Here is a 19,773-nt window from a genome sequence, read left to right as displayed (position 1 = left end):
TTTGTCTGATTTCTTAACATCATTATACTTATAAACATTGATTTTTTTTAACTAACAGAAAATTGACACGTGGGGGAAAGTTATCGTGTAAGCAAAAAGCTAGATTTATTTGTTTTCTACAACATTTAAGCAGTCATCTTAGCCCAAAACAGAGATTTTATACTTATTTCGTTGAACAAAATATTTAATCGAGAGAAGTGGATCTGTTAAAGTTACTATAAATTCTATAATTGTATAAATTAGATCAAACCCTTATGTATCAATCATTACTATTTAATTTAACGTCAGATTTGAATACGTGCGTGTATGGTATGTGGCCTACTACCTAGGTCGCCCTAACACAGCGATCACAAAGATCCGCTAAAATAGCGCAGTGTCCCAGCCAAACCGAGATCTCGCGCGACGCGAGAGAGGGCGAGACTTGGCTCCCCGTGTGTCTTCCATTCGCACTGTGATTAATGCTCAAAATATTGTTCGTTTTATTGCGTTAAAAAATACACTCGATCAAACATTATTGAATATTGAGTGGAATGGTATTAACTTTTGAATGATTTAAAAACTATAATACACAAAAGGTTGTATTTTTAATTGGCGTAAAAATGATTTTTGTGAATTCTTGAAGTTAACTTTGTGATGCAGAAGATTTTTAAAAACTGATTCTTTGGACGTCAATTAGCGGGAATAGATCAACGCGTCTCAACATGGTAAGTGACATCTCTAATTAATTTCTTTAATCCGCCGTGGATTAACGTTTTGACATGTGGATTATCAGCAACAAGTATGTTGTGTTGCAGTGTAGCAGACGACTTAGGCTCACTGTCAGGCAAATATAAATCCGTGGTCTAATTGGACTCGTGTACATAGGCTGATCTAGGGGAGGGCGTGTTGTTTTTGTGTGTGGCCTAGCGATAGAGCGTTAGACATCTGTCCCGAATGTCTCGAAATCGAATCCGGGTTCCAGATAATAGAATCTCCACCCAGCTCTGATGGGTACTAAACTCGAGATGGGGAAAGTAAAGGCTGACCACACTATCCCTTCACATGCCGAGGTTACAGAAACAGGTGAACTCTACTTCACTTGCCCCCTAAAACGCCAGGTTTGAAAAGGAGCTTTACAAGCACAAGTAACACAAGTTACACAAGAATGCGTTACGTCATTCCGATCCCTACTTGCCCCCGCCGACAGTTTCAAAAAGGGAACTTGACTATAGGGTATAGGCAGATCTTGGGGTTACGTGAGCTGGTGGGGGGGGGGGGGGGGGGTTGTCAACACGTCCAGCTCCTCCCTAAAAATGTTATAAAAGTTCCTCTGCTCTCAATCTATCAATATATATATATATAATTCTCATCTGGGAGACGTTAGAAAACAAGCTGCAAGCGCGCCTTACAGTCCCCTCTCTTTCTCACTATCACTACCACCCCCACCCCACCCCCATATGGTCTGGTGAGATGTGGTCACGCTAAATGTTTACAAATCGTAGAGCCGGGTTTAGTGACGGCTATTAGGGGCAGATATTATGTTTGAATCGATTTTAAACTTACAGGAGGTAACTAAGAGGAGGCTGCTTTCACGGGTGGGGGGGGGGGGGGGGGTGTAGGGTCGGGGTTAGGGGAAAGGGGGGTGGGGGTTAGTGTTTTAAAGCAAATATTTTCAGTGGCAGCATTGGTACTGTCGAATTCACAAATTATGAATTACTGAAAAGTAGAAAATAAAACAACTAAATAGCGGCGTATGATACGCCGCGGGACGGCTCGTATTTTATAATGTAGAATTGTGCAGGCTGAGGAACATGGAGTCTAAGCATATATATATATATATATATATATATATATATATATATATATATATATATATATATATATATATATATATTTATGTATATATATATATATATATATATATATATATATATATATATATATATATATATATATATATATATATATACATATATATCACCTGCTCTCTCTAACGAGGTTAAAATATTAAATCCATCTGTGCTCTAGTATTAGCCTACCCGTAATCCGTCTTGGGTTCGCAAAAAAGTCCCGAGTTCGAACTCCGAGACAGACTGGGCTCGTTAGCTGGGGGACAGCAACCAATCTAGGAGCGAAAATACCGAAATGAAACAGGATTAACAATATGATTATCAACTGCAATTTCCTTTCGGCAGATTATGCAACCGCAGCTGTTAGCAAACGTAATGTTTAGCGTTTATTTAAACTTTATACCATATCGAGAAAAGGACAACGATCCATGATCGACCCAAGTTGAGAAAGGAACTCACAACAAAGTTCGTCTTAACTTTAATTTAAATCACTCTAACCCAGCCCAAGCTTTAAACGATACAAATAACAATAGCTATACTTCATACTTTATTTACTTCGTACACCAAGGAAATATACAATAATCCATGCTGGTGATGTAGGTTTGTAATGACTGCGTTTTATTTTAAATTTAACAAATCATATACACTTTTTATTGTATTCTGAGTTTATATGTGATTTGTAGGGTTTATCATGCTGAATCTAAATAATGCCCGGGCTTTTATTCATTTCAGTAATTAGGGTAATTAAGCTAATGAACGCCTGTTGTTTCAGTACGGTTTTGTCAACTACGCCCTTGAGCTGCTGGTCATCAGGAATTTTGGGGAGGAGGCTTGGAAGCAAATCAAGTAGGGAATGTCTGGTGTTTATACTGTCTAGTGGTGTCTGGTGTATATACTGGCTTGTTTTGTAGAGTTCGGTGTAAGGTGTTGTCTAGTGTCTTGTGGTGTCTGCTGACTTCTGTCTTGGATATCTGTGGTTTATATTTGCTAGTGGTGTCTCATGTCTTCTGTTTAGATATGTGTAGTTGATACTGTCTTGTGGTGTCTCATGTCTTCTGTTTAGATATGTGTACTTCATACTGTCTTGTTGTGTCGGTTGGCTTCTGTATTGTAGAATATGGTGTAAGGTGTTACCTAGTGCATTGTGGTGTCTAATGTCTTCTGTTCAGAAACCTGTGATTTATACTGTCTTGTTATATCTGTAGTATAAACTGTCTTGTGTTGTCTGGTGTCTTGTGTCTACTGTCTTAGAACTCTGTGATTTATACTGTCTTGTTATATCTAGTATAAACTGTCTTGTGCTGTCTGGTGTATTGTCTACTTTCTTAGATATCTGTGGTTTATATTTTCTTATTTATCCTGGTGTCTTTTGTCTTAGATATCTGTGGTTTATACTGTCTTGTGGTGTCTCTTGTCTTATGTCTTGTAGATTCTGGTGTAAAGTCTAGCTTTGTGTTGTGTCTTGCGGTGTGTGATGTACTGTGGTATATTCTCTCTACTGGCGTCTGGTGGTGTGTGGTATTAGGTGTCTCGTGAAATGTGGTGTTTCGTGGTATGCGGTGTCTTGCGGTTCTGGCGTTTTGTGGAATGGTGTGTCTTGTTGTGTGTTGCGCGTTATGGTGTGCGGTGTGTTGTGGTGTGTTTTGTTGTGGTGTGTTACACACACAAACCTAGTAGCACACTAACACACTCACGCACACACAAACAACCCACACATTGCGTCAGTAAATCGAATGACCTCTCGGAATTTTCTCATTACAAAAAAAAGTCTGGAATTAAACACACACACACACACAATAAAAAATAAAAATAAAAAACCAGCCTCCGAAGTTCCTATTTGTAGAACGTTTTGATAGTCAAAACTCACCCGGCAATTGTGAAAATCAGCGTGAACAAATCTTTACCGGAAACAATAATACGAAACGAAAAAACAACAAACAATGCCACGGCACATCAACAATCTGTAGACCACCGTAAAAAAAATCTGTAAATCTGACATGAACAAATACACCACTTGACGTGGATGAACTGTTATGTTTGTTTTTATACCTGGTACGGTACAGGAATTGAAATAGCTAAGAAAAATACAGGTGATTGAAAAGAATGTAGGCTAATTAAAATAGCTGATGCCGTCTTAAATAAAACACCATTTAGCGGGTACTGCAGCGGTGTAGGAAAGATTATGTGCTGATACACTAGCTTTTGTTTTGTTTGTGTTGCCGTCATTGTTACTGTTACATTTGTATTATGTTGATGACATCCCTGTATCCGTAACATTTATCGTATGTTGTTGCTGTCACTGTTTCTGTAATAATTGTATTATTTTGATGCTGTCAATGTAAATGTAACATTTGTTTTCTTTTGTTGCCGTCACTGTGTTTATGACATTTGTCTTATTTTGTTGAACTGTTGCTATCGTAAGATTTGTCTTATTGCGATGTCGTTATTGTTGTGCTAACGTTTGTATTATCGGAAATTTGTCTGTGATAAATGAACATTCATCCTAAGATAAGTAATTAGGGAACATTTGTGAAATTGAAATGACGTAACTATGATTATTGTGCTGACGTCACTGCTTGTGTGACCGTACAGGCAGGAAGCGTACCTGGACATGGACGGAGACTTCCTGGTCAGACAGGTGTATGACGACAGTGTCTCGTATGATTTGGTCGGTGCCGCCTGCAAGGTGCTCAGTAAGTTCCAGACGGTTTGGTTGATGGGTTGTGGGGTCATGGGGTGGGGGTCATAGGGTGGAGTCATGGGTGGAGTCTTTGGTGGAGTCGTGGGTGGGGGTCATAGAGTGGGGGTCATAGGGTGGGGGACATAGGGTGGGGGACATAGGGTGGGGGTCATAGGGTGGGGGTCATAGGGTGGGGGTCATAGGGTGGGGGACATAGGGTGGGGGACATAGGGTGGGGGACATAGGGTGGGGGTCATAGGGTGGGGGTCATAGGGTGGGGGTCATAGGGTGGGGGTCATAGGTGGAGTCGTGGGTGGAGTCATAGTTAGAGCTGAGGTGGAGTCATCGTGAAGGCATAAATGAAGTCATTGATTGAGTCATGAGTTGAGTCTAGGATGGAGTTATAAGGTAGAGTCATAGGGTGGAGTCATATGGGGAGTCATAGAGTGGAGTTATGGGGTGGGGGTCATAGGTGGAGTCGTGGGTGGAGTCATGAGGGGGTCATGGGTGGAGTCGTAGGTGGGGTCGTAGTTTGAGTGGTGAAGATAAGAGTGAAGTTGTGTGTGGAGACGAGGTAGATGTGTGAATTAGGTGGAGTCGAGAGAATATGGGATGGAATTTTGGGTGGATTGTGTGGAATTGGGGGTAATTTCTATGGTGGAGCTTTTGGTGGAGCCATAGATTGAACCATGGATAGTGTCAAATGTGATGTGGATGGAGCGGAATTGATGGAGTCGCTTGTTGATTAAAGGTGGAGTTTACGGTAGTTGTAAGTCGAGTGTGGGAGCTGGGATGGTGGTGAAAAGGACAGTCGTTTATTAAATTACGTTTAATGACTTCTTTGTTAACACATAAAAAAGTGTGCGAGTCAGCTGCAAGATACAGTAAAAATTCATTCAAAATAAAAAATAAAATAAAAATAAACTGTAAGTTTTAAACTCTAAATCTAATCCTTATTGAAGTACTGAACATATGCTTTGTCCCTGTTGTTTACACAATATAATCATCTTACCCCCCCCCCCCCCCCCCAACAGATGTTGATGCCGCCACCGTCCTCCAACTCTTCGGGAAAATGTTTTTTGAGTATTGTGTCGAGTCAGGCTATGACAAGATCCTGAAGGTAAGTTTATTTATAGACCTGCCAATCACGTGATACCTGACACTGACATTAACCTGCTAGATGACAGGTAACACAGAGTTCCGTCATGTTGTCTTTCATTCCATTCAGAAATCACATAGTTAGGTGCATGTGTACTAGATAATCACATCTATTGGGAATAAAGAAACCTCTAACATAGAACGTTGAAACAGGTTTTAAAATGTAGCAGTTGTAAAGATGGAACAAACCACGCAGTTAGTCTGCAGTTAAGTTACATTCCTCCTCCTTAAGGTTTTCTCTCTACAAGAGCTACATTTGGCATCTGTCGAATTAACTCTTCACACTCAATATTGCCTGGTTCTTTATTTTACTTTATAAACAATAAGCAACCTTCCGTCTTTGTATGTGTCCTGTGCTAGTAAGAAACATATAATTATCGCATTTTGTCGTTGACTATCTAAAGGAACATATATGTCTCTAATTACACACATATATTACACAAGTCATTATGTCTTTGATTAACTAACTACGGTGAAGATATAGTTCTGTTCTTTTGTCTTTTGTTCTATACATATATTACAGGTATTACAGATATTAAAAATATTACAGATATTACAGACAGTAGCGTAGCGAGGGGGGGGGGGGGCGGGGGGGGACATATGTCCCCGGGCGCCGAGCTTAGGGGGCGCCACAATGGGTTGGAAAAATAAATTGAAAGGTTGAGGGGGGTGCAAATTGAAAGTTTGAGGGGGGGGGGGGGGGGAGGGTGCAAATCGAAATCTCGAGGGGGGAGGTGCAAATCGAAAAGTTTGTCCCCGGGTGCCGGGAAGGGTCGCTACGCCTCTAATTACAGATATTATAGATATTACAGATATTATATATACGACAGATATGACAGATATGACAGAAAATACATATATATCACAGATATTACATGCTTCTATCAATATGTGCTTGATTAGCTAAACAAAACCAGTGCAATCCTTTTGTCCCTGCCCCCCCCCCCCCCCCAGGTTCTGGGAGCGACCACCACCGACTTCCTACAGAACCTTGACGCCCTCCACGACCACCTGTCCACCATCTACCCGGGGATGAGGGCCCCGTCCTTCAGGTGCACTGAGAGGCCCGACGGGGCCACGGTCCTACATTACTACTCCGACAGACCTGGACTTGAGCATATAGTCATCGGTATCGTTAAGGTACGTTTACGGTATCGGTATCGTTAAGGTAAGTCTACTGTATCGGTATCGCTATGGTAAGTTTACAGTATTGGTATCGTTAAGGTAAGTCTACGGTATCGGTATCTTTAAGGTAAGTTTACAGTATCGGTATAGTTAAGGTACGTCTACGGTATCGGTATCGTGAAGGTAAGTCTGCAGTGTGGGTATCGTTAAGGTTTGTTTGCGCTATCGGTATTTTAAAGGTGAGTCTGCGGTATCGGTATCATCAGTGTACTGTTTTAGGTATCGGTATTATCAAATGGAAGTCTGGTTTATCGATATCATTAAAAAGCAAGTCTTTAGCAGAGTGTAATAAATCCTCAGTGAGTCTACAGATTGAAGTAAGATTCCACTTATTTCATAAGTAAAGTGTGTAATACTCGCGTAAAGAAACATATAAATCATAACGTAATGCAAAAAAACAAAAAAACAAAAAAAAAAAACTGCTGAATTTTTTATAAAACATCTAAAATATAAAGAAAAATATTATTTTAATAGTCATTTTAACAACTATCTCTGTAAACAATAGGGCTGGTAAGTAGGTCACCAACCAGTTCTACGGCTCAATAAAACCTGCATGAGCCATTTAACTGGTTAGTGACCTACTTACCAGCCCTATTTCCAAGCTGGCCTACCTATAAATAACCCTGCACGTCATCACCAGGAAGTGGCCAGAGAACTCCACAACTCCCCCGTCATCGTGGAGATCATCCAGGAGAAGGACGACAACTGCGACCACGTCCAGTTCGCCATCATCGAGGAGAGCAAGCAGCACCAGCTGGAGAAGCTGGACCTGGAGACCTTCGAGCACCACCTGTCCACGGAGCCCAAGATGAGCCCGGCGTCCTTCTGCAGGGCGTTTCCCTTCCACCTGCTGTTTGACAGGGACCTGTGCGTGCAGCAGGCGGGCCTGTCGATAGGTCGTGTGCTGCCTAAGGTCAGTACCTGTCGATAGGTCGTGTGCTGCCTAAGGTCAGTAGATAGGGCGCTTGCTGCCTAAGGTCAGCTCCATTTAAAAATATTACTATCAAAATGGAATAATGTGACGTCTCACATTATCACCGCCCCCCCCCCCCCACTCCTAGCCACACGTAATCAGTAAAGTCCATTTTCTCACCTCAGCCCACCTTATAGCGTGACTTAATTTATTAACGACCCCCCCCCCCCCCCACCAAGTTACTCCCCCTGTCAAAGTGAACAATGCCCCCCCCCCGTCACACACACAAGTAACTTCCACTGTCTCTCCCAAGGTGAACAACTCGTACCAGATGACGACCCCCTCCCCCCACCACACACAAGTCAAGTAACTCCCCCCCCCCCCCCTCCTCTCTCCCAAGGTGAACAACTCCTGCCAGATCACGGAGCTGTTCGACATGATACGCCCCCACATGGAGTTTGGTTTCGACAACATCCTGTCCCACATCAACACGGTCTTCGTGCTCATCACCAAACAGGGCGTGCTCACACGTGATGACGTCAACGACGCACAGTCCGCAGTTAATGCAGAGCAGCAGCAAATGAGGCTCAAAGGTAATTAGTGATTTTATTAGCTTCGGGTTTTTTTTAACGTGAATAGTATGTTAGATAGAAGCACTACTTCGAAGACGGTTAGAGAAGCATTTTAAAAATGTTTTCACTTTTATTTATTGTCTTATGTCTGAAAATGTTAGTAGAATTTTATTATTTGATTTTAAATTATATACACAGTCATGTACATAAATAATGTTAAACTATTGCTTAATATTAATTAAGACGACAGTACTAACATATAAATCATATGAGTATTTTATAATTTGTATAATAAATACAAATTTTTAAATTAATTATTTAATACATTTTTAAAATTTTAAGAATAAGTAAAACAAGTTAATAAAAAGTCTAGTGACAATTTAAGCGCAATTTCCTTAATTAATTTTTTGTGACCGAACGAAATGATATTTTTGAAAACTTTCTTCGGCAATATTGTTCTAAATTATGGCAGGAATCGATTGGTAAATGTTTCAAGTCGCTAAGTGGTCTGGTTGCCGAGATATGGAGCAAAAACAGCATTTGTTCGAGGTTTTTTGGCTTTTCCGGGAAATCAAGGAAAGAATTCCGGGAATTTTTTTGACCCACAATCATCCTCGGAACTTGCTTAACATATTTGCTTTTGGAACTAGTCCTCGATATTGCTTCGTTGAGGAGGAGATACGACTTAAAGATGGGGACACACATCCATCCAAAAACTGCATTTTTTCGAGGTTTTTTGGCTTTTCCTGGAAATCTAGGAAGGAATTCCGGGAATGTTTTTGGCCCACAATCATCCTCGGAACTTGCTTAACATATTTGCTTTTGGAACTAGTCCTCGATATTGCTTCGTTGAGGAGGAGATCAACTTAAAGCTGCGGACACACATCCATCCAGAAATGACGAGTTAATAATCGCAATTGTCCGTATGGAAATTGCGCTAAAAACTATTTGAAACTTTTCTCTCGCTGTACACAATATTTTATTAATTAAAGATACTTTACATGCGTGAACATTAATATTTACCCCTCTCCCGTCCTTCGGATAATCCCAATTATGAATGCGAATGTAATTTTATTTTCAGTTTTAGCTTTTAATTTTTTTTTTTTTTTAAATTTAGCCATTCTTTTCTTATTTTTCACAGATTTACCGACAGTTTCTGTAGGTTTAGATAAAACAAATATTTTTTTATATTCAGATTCGTCCAATATTTTCTTATGGTCATACCAGATTTAAGATTTAATCAATAATTTCTTATTGCTCACTCCCCCCCCCCCCAACCCCAGGCCAAATGATCTACGTTCCCGAGTGTGACTCCATCTTGTTCCTGTGTTCCCTTTAACCAACATTTCTTGCTGTTCCCAGGCCAAATGATCTACGTTCCCGAGTGCGACTCCATCTTGTTCCTGTGTTCCCTTTAACCAACATTTCTTGCTGTTCCCAGGCCAAATGATCTACGTTCCCGAGTGCGACTCCATCTTGTTCCTGTGTTCCCTTTAACTAACATTTCTTGCTGTCCCCAGGCCAAATGATCTACGTTCCCGAGTGCGACTCCATCTTGTTCCTGTGTTCCCTTTAACCAACATTTCTTGCTGTCCCCAGGCCAAATGATCTACGTTCCCGAGTGCGACTCCATCTTGTTCCTGTGTTCCCCCAGCGTGATGAACCTGGACGACATCAGCCGCCAGGGGCTGTACCTGAGCGACATCCCCCTGCACGACGCCACCAGGGAGCTGGTGCTGCTGTCTGAGCACTGGGAGGCCGAGTACAAGCTGGCACAGAACCTCGAGGTACTCACGGACCAGCTGCAGCAGACGTACAGGGAGCTGGAAGATGAGAAGAAGAAGACAGACAGGTGAGGTGGGTCTGGGGGTGGTGGGGGTACACAGGTGAGGGAGGGTCTGTGGGGGTGTCAGACGGGTGGGGATAGACAGGTGGGGTGGGTATAAGGGGTATCAGACAGGTGAGGTGGGTCTGGGGGGTGTGGCTGACAGGTGAGGGAGGGTCTGTGTCAGTCAGGTGCGGTTGGTCTAAGGGTGTTTCAGACAGGTGGGGTGGGTCTAAGGGTGTTTCAGACAGGTGGGGTGGGTCTAAGGGTGTTTCAGACAGGTGGGGTGGGTCTAAGGGTGTTTCAGACAGGTGGGGTGGGTCTAAGGGTGTTTGAGACCGGTGGGGTGGGTCTAGGAATGTCAGACAGGTGAGGGTAGACAGGCGAGGGCGGGTCTAGGGATGGCGGGGGTAGACAGGTGGGCTGGGTCTAGGAGTGTAAGGTGGGGTTTGTGTAGGGGTGGAGGGGGTAGAGTAGTGGGGTGGGTCTATGGCTGTGTGAGAGAGGTGAGGGAGGTTCTAGGGGTTTTCAGACAGATCGATGGGTCTAGGGGTGGTGGGGTAGACAGGTGGGGCGGGTCTAAGGGTGTAAAGATTTGACGGGTTTATGAGTGGATGGTGTATGTCAAGACAGATGAGGCGGATCAAGAGAGGTGGGGTATAGGGGGGAGGGGGTAAAAACGGGTACTTAGACATGGACGGACCCAAGGTTGAAGGAAGGAGAAGTGCAAATAGATAGGTATAGAAATGGGCGGATCTATCAGGTCAAAGGGTTAGTCATAGATTGGTGCGTGTTTTAGTTTACATGTTGTCCACCAAAATAAGCTTATGGTTTATTATATGAAGCAACCAAAGAGAAATGATTTAGTTTTTTTTCAGTAAATGGTCTGAAAAATATCTTGATATTTAGAATGACTAATTTCTTAAACCTTTTTTGTTAACTGATAATGTGATGAATATTAATTTGGCAAGAGACATTTCGGTTAATGATGATTGATGACGTTTTGCTGGTAATGTATTGATACTTTCAGATTAATGTACTCGATACTTCCACCATCAGTGGCCAATGAACTACGCCACAGGAGACCAGTTAATGCCATGAAGTATCCTAATGTCACCCTTCTGTTCAGGTGAGAATGTCATAATGTCACCCTTCTGTTCAGGTGAGAATGTCATAATGTCACCCTTCTGTTCAGGTGAGAATGTCATAATGTCACCCTTCTGTTCAGGTGAGAATGTCATAATGTCACTTATCAGGTGAGAATGTCATAATGTCACCCTTCTGTTCAGGTGAGAATGTCATAATGCCACCCTTCTGTTAAGGTGAGAATGTCATCATGTCACTGTTCAGGTGAGAATGTCCTAATGTCAATATTCAATTGAGAATACCAATCAGAGGTGTGTTGACTCTAGGACGTTCAACTGATTTGAACTTGTGACTTTCGGGTTAGCAGTCTAGCGCTCTACCGCTAGGTCACACCGTCCCACTTGTACGATGTACATGAGGACAATCTCGTTTCAAAAGTCAAGGGTCTACTCACACGCTGGGTGTCGGTAGTATTTGCCGGACAATTATATTCGAAACACTAAATTTTGTCTGAAAACCTGTGGGTTTCTTGTACTCCCCAGTAATCTTTAACGCCAAAAATACGATACCTATTACGCTTCCACAATCGATTCATTATTTTCCCCTCTCGTATGTAATTACAAGGGACAAGCTCTAGATATTGCATCTCTCTTTAATATTTATTGAATACATACCTCAGGCAGATGAGACTTGTTAGCGGGGGACAGCCACTCTTCTAGGAGAGACAACTCCAAAATCAAACAACTGCTGCCTTGTAGTTTGTTCTTGGTTGGACAAAGACTATGGAAGCAAATCCAAAAAGAAAAGCAGGCTGATATCGTAGTCAATGGCCTCAATGGCGCATAACCGGTTGACACGTATACTTAACTGTGTTGGAGGGAATCCCTTCCTAAACTAAAATTAAGAACGAAGAAGAATAGTTATACTATACAAATTCAATAATGTTTTACTTTGCAACTAAAATTAGTTATGTATTACAAATGTTGTTGAGCTTTGAGATGAATCGCTCGTGCAATTATTTCCAGCGGTATAGTCGGGTTCACTGAGTACTCAGCCAAACATTCCGATGCCGAGGGTGCCATGAAAATTGTGGAACTGCTCAACATTGTGTACACACGGTTCGATAAAATGTTGGACCCTGGAAAAAACCCAAACATTTTCAAGGTAGGTCCCACTGATGGTGTTTAGTTCATCTTATTGCGTAGCTTAGAAAAAATGTAAAAATGTCTGAAGAAATAGAGTATATAAAATTAGAAATGTTCTACCACAGATTGTGAAGAGTACACTAAGTGTTTCGAAACTTAAGTTGACTATCATTGTATCAAAGTAAAAACTTGTAACGAATTGATAGTTATTGATTAGAATTTTCGACACTTTAAAAACAAACTGATAGTTCTAACTTGCGTACATGTGTTGATTGGAATTTGAAATCTTACACGTTTGTTCATCTTCATCTTGTCCCGTTTTGTCAAGGGGACGTTGGGCAGATGAATGAAGATATGATGAAGCATTTTGCCCAGATGTAACCATTAAGGCTGGTCTCGAACTCGAGACTTTCGGTTTAGAAGCCTAGCTCTATACCGCTAGACCACACCGGCCCTGAAATTTAGCCACTGTTATTGAAATGGATGCTGAGAAGAGATTTAACAGTTACGTTCTAAAAATAGAAGTCTGCTATTTAGGTCGAGGTTCTAAAAATAGAAGTCTGTTATTTAGGTCGAGGTTCTAAAAATAGAAGTCTGTTATTTAGGTCGAGACTGTGGGAGACAAGTACATGGCCGTCAGCGGTCTGCCAGAAAAATGTGACGACCATGCCCGCTCTATTGCCAGATTGGCACTTGATCTGATGGATATATCGAAGGAGCTGAAAGATCCCAATGGTGAACCCATCATGGTAAGTTTGTACTACAAATCCCTGTTTTAGACAGAATCACACTGCGAGTTTTCCTTGTACAGTATATAAATTCACCGCAGTTAATTCATCGCACTCTTGTGCTAATTTATTAAAATCTAACAATAATAATTACTTGGTTTAGCAGCACAATTTTAGCACCCAACTCATACCGTCACACAATGTCACACACAACTATACCCCCACACATCACATTACGTCACATTCTACAGTCTTAACCCTCCCCCTTCACTCACACAAAATACACAGTCACAAAAGCCAGACATCCCCCCTCCACGAGTCACACCATTTAGACCCCCCCCCCCGCCATTACATGCATGTTCTTCTACTTCCAGATCACCATCGGCATCCACTCAGGTGAGGTGGTGACAGGTGTGATAGGTAAGAAGATGCCCAGGTACTGCCTGTTCGGCAACACGGTCAACTTGACCAGTCGCACGGAGACCACAGGTGTCAAGGGGAGGATCAACGTCTCAGAGTATGCCTACAGGTAAGTCTTAGAGTATGTCTACAGGTAAGTCTTAGAGTATGCCTACAGGTAATTCTTAGAGTATGTCTACAGGTAAGTCTTGGAGTATGTCTACAGGTAAGTCTTAGAGTATGTCTACAGGTAAGTCTTAGAATATGTCTACAGGTAAGTCTTAGAGTATGTCTACAGGTAAGTCTTAGAGTATGTCTACAGGTAAGTCTTAGAGTATGCCTACAGGTAAGTCTTAGAGTATGTCTAAAGATAAGTCTTGGAGTATGTCTACATGTACGTCTTAGAGTATGTCTACAGGTAAGTCTTAGAGTATGTCTACAGGTAAGTCTTAGAGTATGTCTACAGGTAAGTCTTAGAGTATGTATACAGGTAAGTCTTAGAGTATGTCTACAGGTAAGTCTTAGAGTATGTCTACAGGTAAGTCTTAGAGTATGCCTACAGGTAAGTCTTAGAGTATGCCTACAGGTAAGTCTTAGAGTATGCCTACAGGTAAGTCTTAGAGTATGCCTACAGGTAAGTCTTAGAGTACACAAGGGATTCTAAGATTTTCCTTGAACAAATGTCTAAAAGTATTATCATTCACTGCATTTTCGTAAAGAAGTATGTAGAATACTAAGCGACAAACATGTATACGATTATACCCTACCCTTTAGATTCTATTCTAACATATCTATTCTACTGATTGGATTGCATCCTACCATAAGATTCCATCCTACCCAAACAAATAAATTCGATCCTAACTTACTACCCTTTTTACTCTACCCTCTAGGGTCGATTCTATCCTTTTCTGTAATTCGATTCTAAGATAAATAGTATGCGTGACAAATGTTTCATTTTGAAACAAATACCATAACTTGATGAGATTTGTGCTTGTTTTGTTAATTATATCAAAACTAATTTTTCTAACTTGAAAACGTTTGGCGTTTGCACGTTATATTTCATTTGTATGTTAGCTAAATTAAACGGGTCAAAATGGAGAATATTGTAACTTTGCGCTCAGTGTTTGCGAGTGAGTGACCCTGTTTTATGCAATAGGACTTGACCTAATCATTTCCAGCCCCTGGGAAGCAAGAAATACAGCTGCACATCTCAGACTCTGTTTTGGGCAGCTCTCTTATGTTGAGTCCATGTAATCCCTCAGCCGTTCTTCATAGAAATCTGGGTTAAAGGCCAGCAACTCTAAACTAAACGAACGTAAATTCTACGAGAAAATCAAGTTTTGAGAATATAGCTGTTTAACGATAAACACTTTACCTATTAATATAGAAATATGCCGAAGGGCCAGACACATCTTCTCTCAATTTTGTGCAATCATTTCACAAACTGATGAGTATTTGTGATTAGTTTTACTGTTCTAATAGTATGGCATGCTTCAAACTACCCAGCCGTGTACTGTCCGATGGTTCTCGTTGTAAGGACACCAGTTTGAGAACCCTTCCCAGATCCACCCCCAAATGTATCTCATAAACCCCGGCATGCGCAATCAGACATCCTACAATATTTCATTTCCGGTGATGACGCAAAACGAGGTTAAAAACAAGTCACGTGAACGTGGCGCGTGCATCTATTGGAGCAGAGCAATCGGCTTGCACGTGCGAGTTATTTGATTGTTGAGTCCCGAATCTGATGAATTCTGACCTCGGCGTCTCGACAATATCGTCCGGGGTTTGACTACTGACCCCTTTCTTAAAAACTTTCAGAAAAGTTAAGAGGTCGGGGATGATGAGGGGTTGGGGTGTGATAGTGGATGAAGCATAACACATGGTGCTTGGTGTGAATATATACAATTTAAGCCTTTTTCGGGCAAACGGCCTTCGGGCAAATGGCTTTCAGGCATTAGTCCCATTCGGCCAAGTCTCAATTCGGTTATTTGTCCCAATCGGGAAAATGTCAGTTCGAGCAATTGGCCCATCGGCAAAAGTCCATTCGGACAAATGTCCATTCGGAAAAACGGCCTTCAGGCAAACGGCTTTCGGGCGAGTATTTGACCTTTATATTATCTTTATGCTACACCCACCATTTATACTTGACCTGTCCGGCCAGATTTTGGACATTAATACCTCGACCAGAGCAGCATACGTAATGCTCAATCAACATTTAGATTTGGTTTATGGTACATTTTATTCGTCATAAGTATGGACACAAATGGAGATTGGGCCTCATGAGATAGTGATCGGTGGAGCGGACACAAATAGACAGAAAATAAAATGAACGGAATATTAAATAATACGGCGAACCTCATTGGACAGAACGAACAACACGCCAACCAATCGCCGTTCAGATCTGAAGGAGAGGGGGAAAAAGTGGCAACTATTTAGGTCAGCGCACGCATCACGCAGAATGAAATGACGTCGAGATCTCGTCAGAGACGCCGAGATCTCGTCTGCGCCGTGGTTATTTTTGACACGATCTGACAGGCTGATGACACCCCCATCATGGGCAAGGTCAAGGCCGATGTCTCTTTTGGAAAAATGTGTCATCTTGTTTTTTTTGTTTTGTTTTTTTTTTTTTGAAAAATGTGTCATCTTGTTTTTTTTTTTTTTTTTTTTTTTGAAAAATGTGTCATCTTGTTGATTTTTGGAAAAAATGTGTCATCATGTTTTTTTTTTAGACGCCTGCTTTTGACTATTGCCATTATTCTGTAGACATTTTTTGAATATAAATCCACGCATGTGTTTTGTGGAAGACATTAGTGTTGAAACTTGAGTGATATTTTATGTAACGAATGAAGAGTTGCAGGAGTATTTAGAAATAGCTTCTAAAGTAGCTGAATGAGATTAATTACGCACAAAAGTAAATGCTTATGTTGTACGGACATCTCTTAGTCTACAATAGGGGGGATAAACTTGCGTTTTTTTTTACTAAAATTAAAACTTCTTTATAGAGAGTTTACGAATATCTGTTTACCCCCACCCGTTTTGTTTTTTTACTTCTTAATTGTTGTATTGTTAAATTAGCATTTTTAAGTTTTAAAAAAAGCAGTTTTGTCATCATTTATATCAACATAAAACATCCAACATTTAATTTTTTTCCCGAAGTTAATAAAAATGTATTTATTAAACGAATGGTTAATTTTTCATATCAACGAAATCATTAAATTATAAGAAAAAACTGTTAGAATTGACGAATTTTTTTATTTGTTAAAGTAGGCTAGTAGGGCTATTATAATACAAATACAAGTTCATTAAATAACCCGCAATTATTTTTATCGTTCATTACAGCTAGAATTTTCATCTTAAAATTGTGGACATTTGATAATTGTTCTTCATTAGCGAATAATATGGCTTATCATTCGCGATTCTACAATTTACTGTGTTTAAAATTCTATTTTTTAAAATTCATTTTATTTAGTATAGCCAACTTTTATAGTCGTTTTTTTTTACACTGGTTTCATAAAAGAAAAAATAGATATATTCTGCAATTTAAAAAAAAAGATATTTCTAACAAAGCTAGCATAGCTAATTTACACGGTACAAAAATAAATACAGGAAATCTTGGCTAAGTTTAAGAAGGAGTCAGGATTGTATGACTATTGTAACAGTTTAAAAATTCCCCCACTTCGCTTATTCACATCGGTGAAAAGCAAACCTCGGTGCGGAAATAATTAAGGATTTTATAATAAAGCAAACAGTTAAGAGCCTCTCACGCGAAACTCCTTCAAGTAACGATATAAAAATAAATTCTCCAAAAAAGTTAACAAGAACACGTTTTACAATTAAAGTGGCAGTTTGAAAATCTCAATCGAAGGTAATAAATAAAGCTAATCAGTTTAAAATTTCGTCCCTGTCAATTAATTAGGACACATCGACGTAGCAATGTAATTTAGTTTTTTTTTTAAAGTAATCGCAGAGATGCATTCTATTGTGTAGTATTCATTATCTCTAATTAGGTTGTTAGAACGAAGGATTACTGCCAATTACCGTTTATTAAATAACTCTGTCCCCCCTACCATTAAAATAGTTAAATCGAATGCAGTTTATTAACTTTTATCGTAGCTTTGAATCTATTCATCCCGTTTCTGGTAGTGTCTTCAACTGTTTATAAATCGTGAGCTTACAATTGAGGAGCTTGGAGCTTACATACACTATTTATAAATCGTGAGCTTACAATTGAGGAGCTTGGAGCTTATATACACAATTTAAAATATTTTTTTTTCGTTTTCAAAAACTGAAGCGTACTTTTATAAAACCTCCAAGATGGCGACCGGATGTGGTACAGAAAAAAATTGTACCGCACGCGCCGTGCAGGCGGGATTATGCATAGCACGTGACCCAGTGAAATCTGTTTTGGTCCTGGTCTATTAGAGAAATTGATCCGGTCGTCTGCTGGCAAAGTTTTTAATGCCCGGGCATGTTTGTTGGCGGTGTGTGGGATGTGGGTATGGTAATACTTGTGTGGGATGTGGGTATGGTAATACTAAATACCCGCAGTTGTACTCGAGTGTTAGTTCAACGAGTTTCATTCAAAGGCTGATTTTTATTTTACTAGCTGTACTTTAAGTAATAGCTGAACGATTTAAAAACTAGAGCTAGATTTTTAAAGTGAGATATAATCAAAAGAATTTTTTAAAATGTCTTTATTTGATTAGTTGTTTATTTAACTGATTTGTGATTAATTACAACATTAGCATCAAGATAATTAATTACTGTTGATTTTAGACGTGTCAAGATAGTTTTTTAATTGGTGTTTGTTTATACTTGGTCCCCCACACATATACATCGTCTGAAGTATTGTCGCCACCATAGCTCTATCTATAGTTGAGACAAATGGGTATGCCGGTATCAGTGTTTCTTCCAGACTTTTTTCTCCGGGGGGGGGGGGGCACTTGAAATTTTCGGGGGGGGGGTGGGGGGGGAGCGGTAAACTTTCTTCGGGGGGGGGGGGGCGGACACTGTCAAAAGTATATATTTTCTATATAAAATTATATAAATTTCATTTCGTTCGGGGGGGGGGGGGGCTCCCCCCGAGCCCCCCCCCCCCCCCCCCGAAGAGATGCCTGGAAGAAACTCTGGCCGTATTGTTGATTATCACTAATTCTTGCAACATAAACCCACAGTACACAACTGAGACACATAAGTTGTTCATTTTTATGACGTTACATATCATTAGCATAATTTATTCAAATTAACGTTTTATGGCTTTTCAGGCATTAGCAGGTACCAATACACAAAACCTAAAGAAATATATATATATATATATATATATATATATATATATAATATATAATATATATATATATATATATATATATATATATATATATATATATAGAGAGAGAGAGAGAGAGAGAGAGAGAGAATATACACATAAATATATACTAATATATGTCATATTTTTAAAAATTCTCTCCATAGGTTTCTTCAAGAACCCATGAACTTTGACCCCGGGTTCCAATTCGATTACAGGGGTGAGGTCGTCATGAAGGGGCAAGGCCACTCCCATGAAGTGTTACTTCCCTGTCTAGAAAGGAGACAACCCCAGAAAGGAAATCAAAAACCTGTGACGTCTAGATCTAGATCACATGACTTTTGTTCTATAAATAAATGCTCTTGAGTCTTGGTACCCGGTGCAAGTTAAAAAAAACTAAACCAACTCGCTCCAATCGCCTTGTGTAAACTAGAGGCCTCTCATACCGTCTGATCCTAGGGACCACTAGCTTATTTGTTTCAGCACACTGTGAGGACTTGAGTTTTTAATATTGTTTTAACTGACGCCATATTCACACGTCATATCAGTTCCTGTTTACGCAATGTCGTATGGGTGTAAAATTTCACATTGTAGCCGAACTATATTATTAGTTAAATGTATTAATGATATCAGTATTATTCATGTTTTGTATTTAATTTGTCAATGTGAAATTAAAGTTTGCTTAATGACCTATGTGTTTATTTTTTTTTTAATATTCAGTCTCTGATTCATAATGCCAGTGAGTCAGATTTGGGCAATGGTTGTTTAGAGTTGGCGTGTGCTTAATTCTGGACACCCGTCTAGTGAGTCTCGATCAAAACGTATTTTGTCAAAAAGCTAGTTTTTTAAAACTGGTGGGATTATAGATTCTGTTGGACATGGGACCAGCTGGACATTTGACTTCAAATTGGACATTCATTTGACCAGTGTTTCTTCCAGACTTTT

The 19,773-nt window shown here is 40.2% G+C and overlaps 1 protein-coding gene across 1 annotated transcript; it reads left to right on the top strand.

Moving 5' to 3' along the window:
- The first annotated feature begins 426 nt into the window (after window positions 1-426).
- LOC131933508 (guanylate cyclase soluble subunit beta-1-like) lies at window positions 427-19,294 on the top strand. The gene is given in 15 exon segments (XM_059290252.1): window positions 427-704; window positions 2,602-2,675; window positions 4,422-4,522; window positions 5,544-5,629; window positions 6,622-6,807; window positions 7,493-7,765; window positions 8,166-8,358; window positions 9,937-10,189; window positions 11,193-11,291; window positions 12,274-12,412; window positions 12,999-13,142; window positions 13,496-13,650; window positions 18,996-19,065; window positions 19,067-19,096; window positions 19,098-19,294. Coding segments are annotated over 15 exon segments (1,860 nt in total). The 5' UTR covers window positions 427-701; the 3' UTR covers window positions 19,152-19,294.
- The last annotated feature ends 479 nt before the right edge of the window (window positions 19,295-19,773 follow it).

This window comes from Physella acuta, unplaced genomic scaffold (genome assembly GCF_028476545.2).
Source record: "Physella acuta isolate Inbredline_101_S28 unplaced genomic scaffold, ASM2847654v3 ptg002533l, whole genome shotgun sequence".
Lineage (NCBI taxonomy): Eukaryota > Metazoa > Mollusca > Gastropoda > Physidae > Physella > Physella acuta.
The sequence above is the reverse complement of the archived record's forward strand: the minus strand, read 5'-3'. Positions and strand labels throughout refer to the sequence as shown.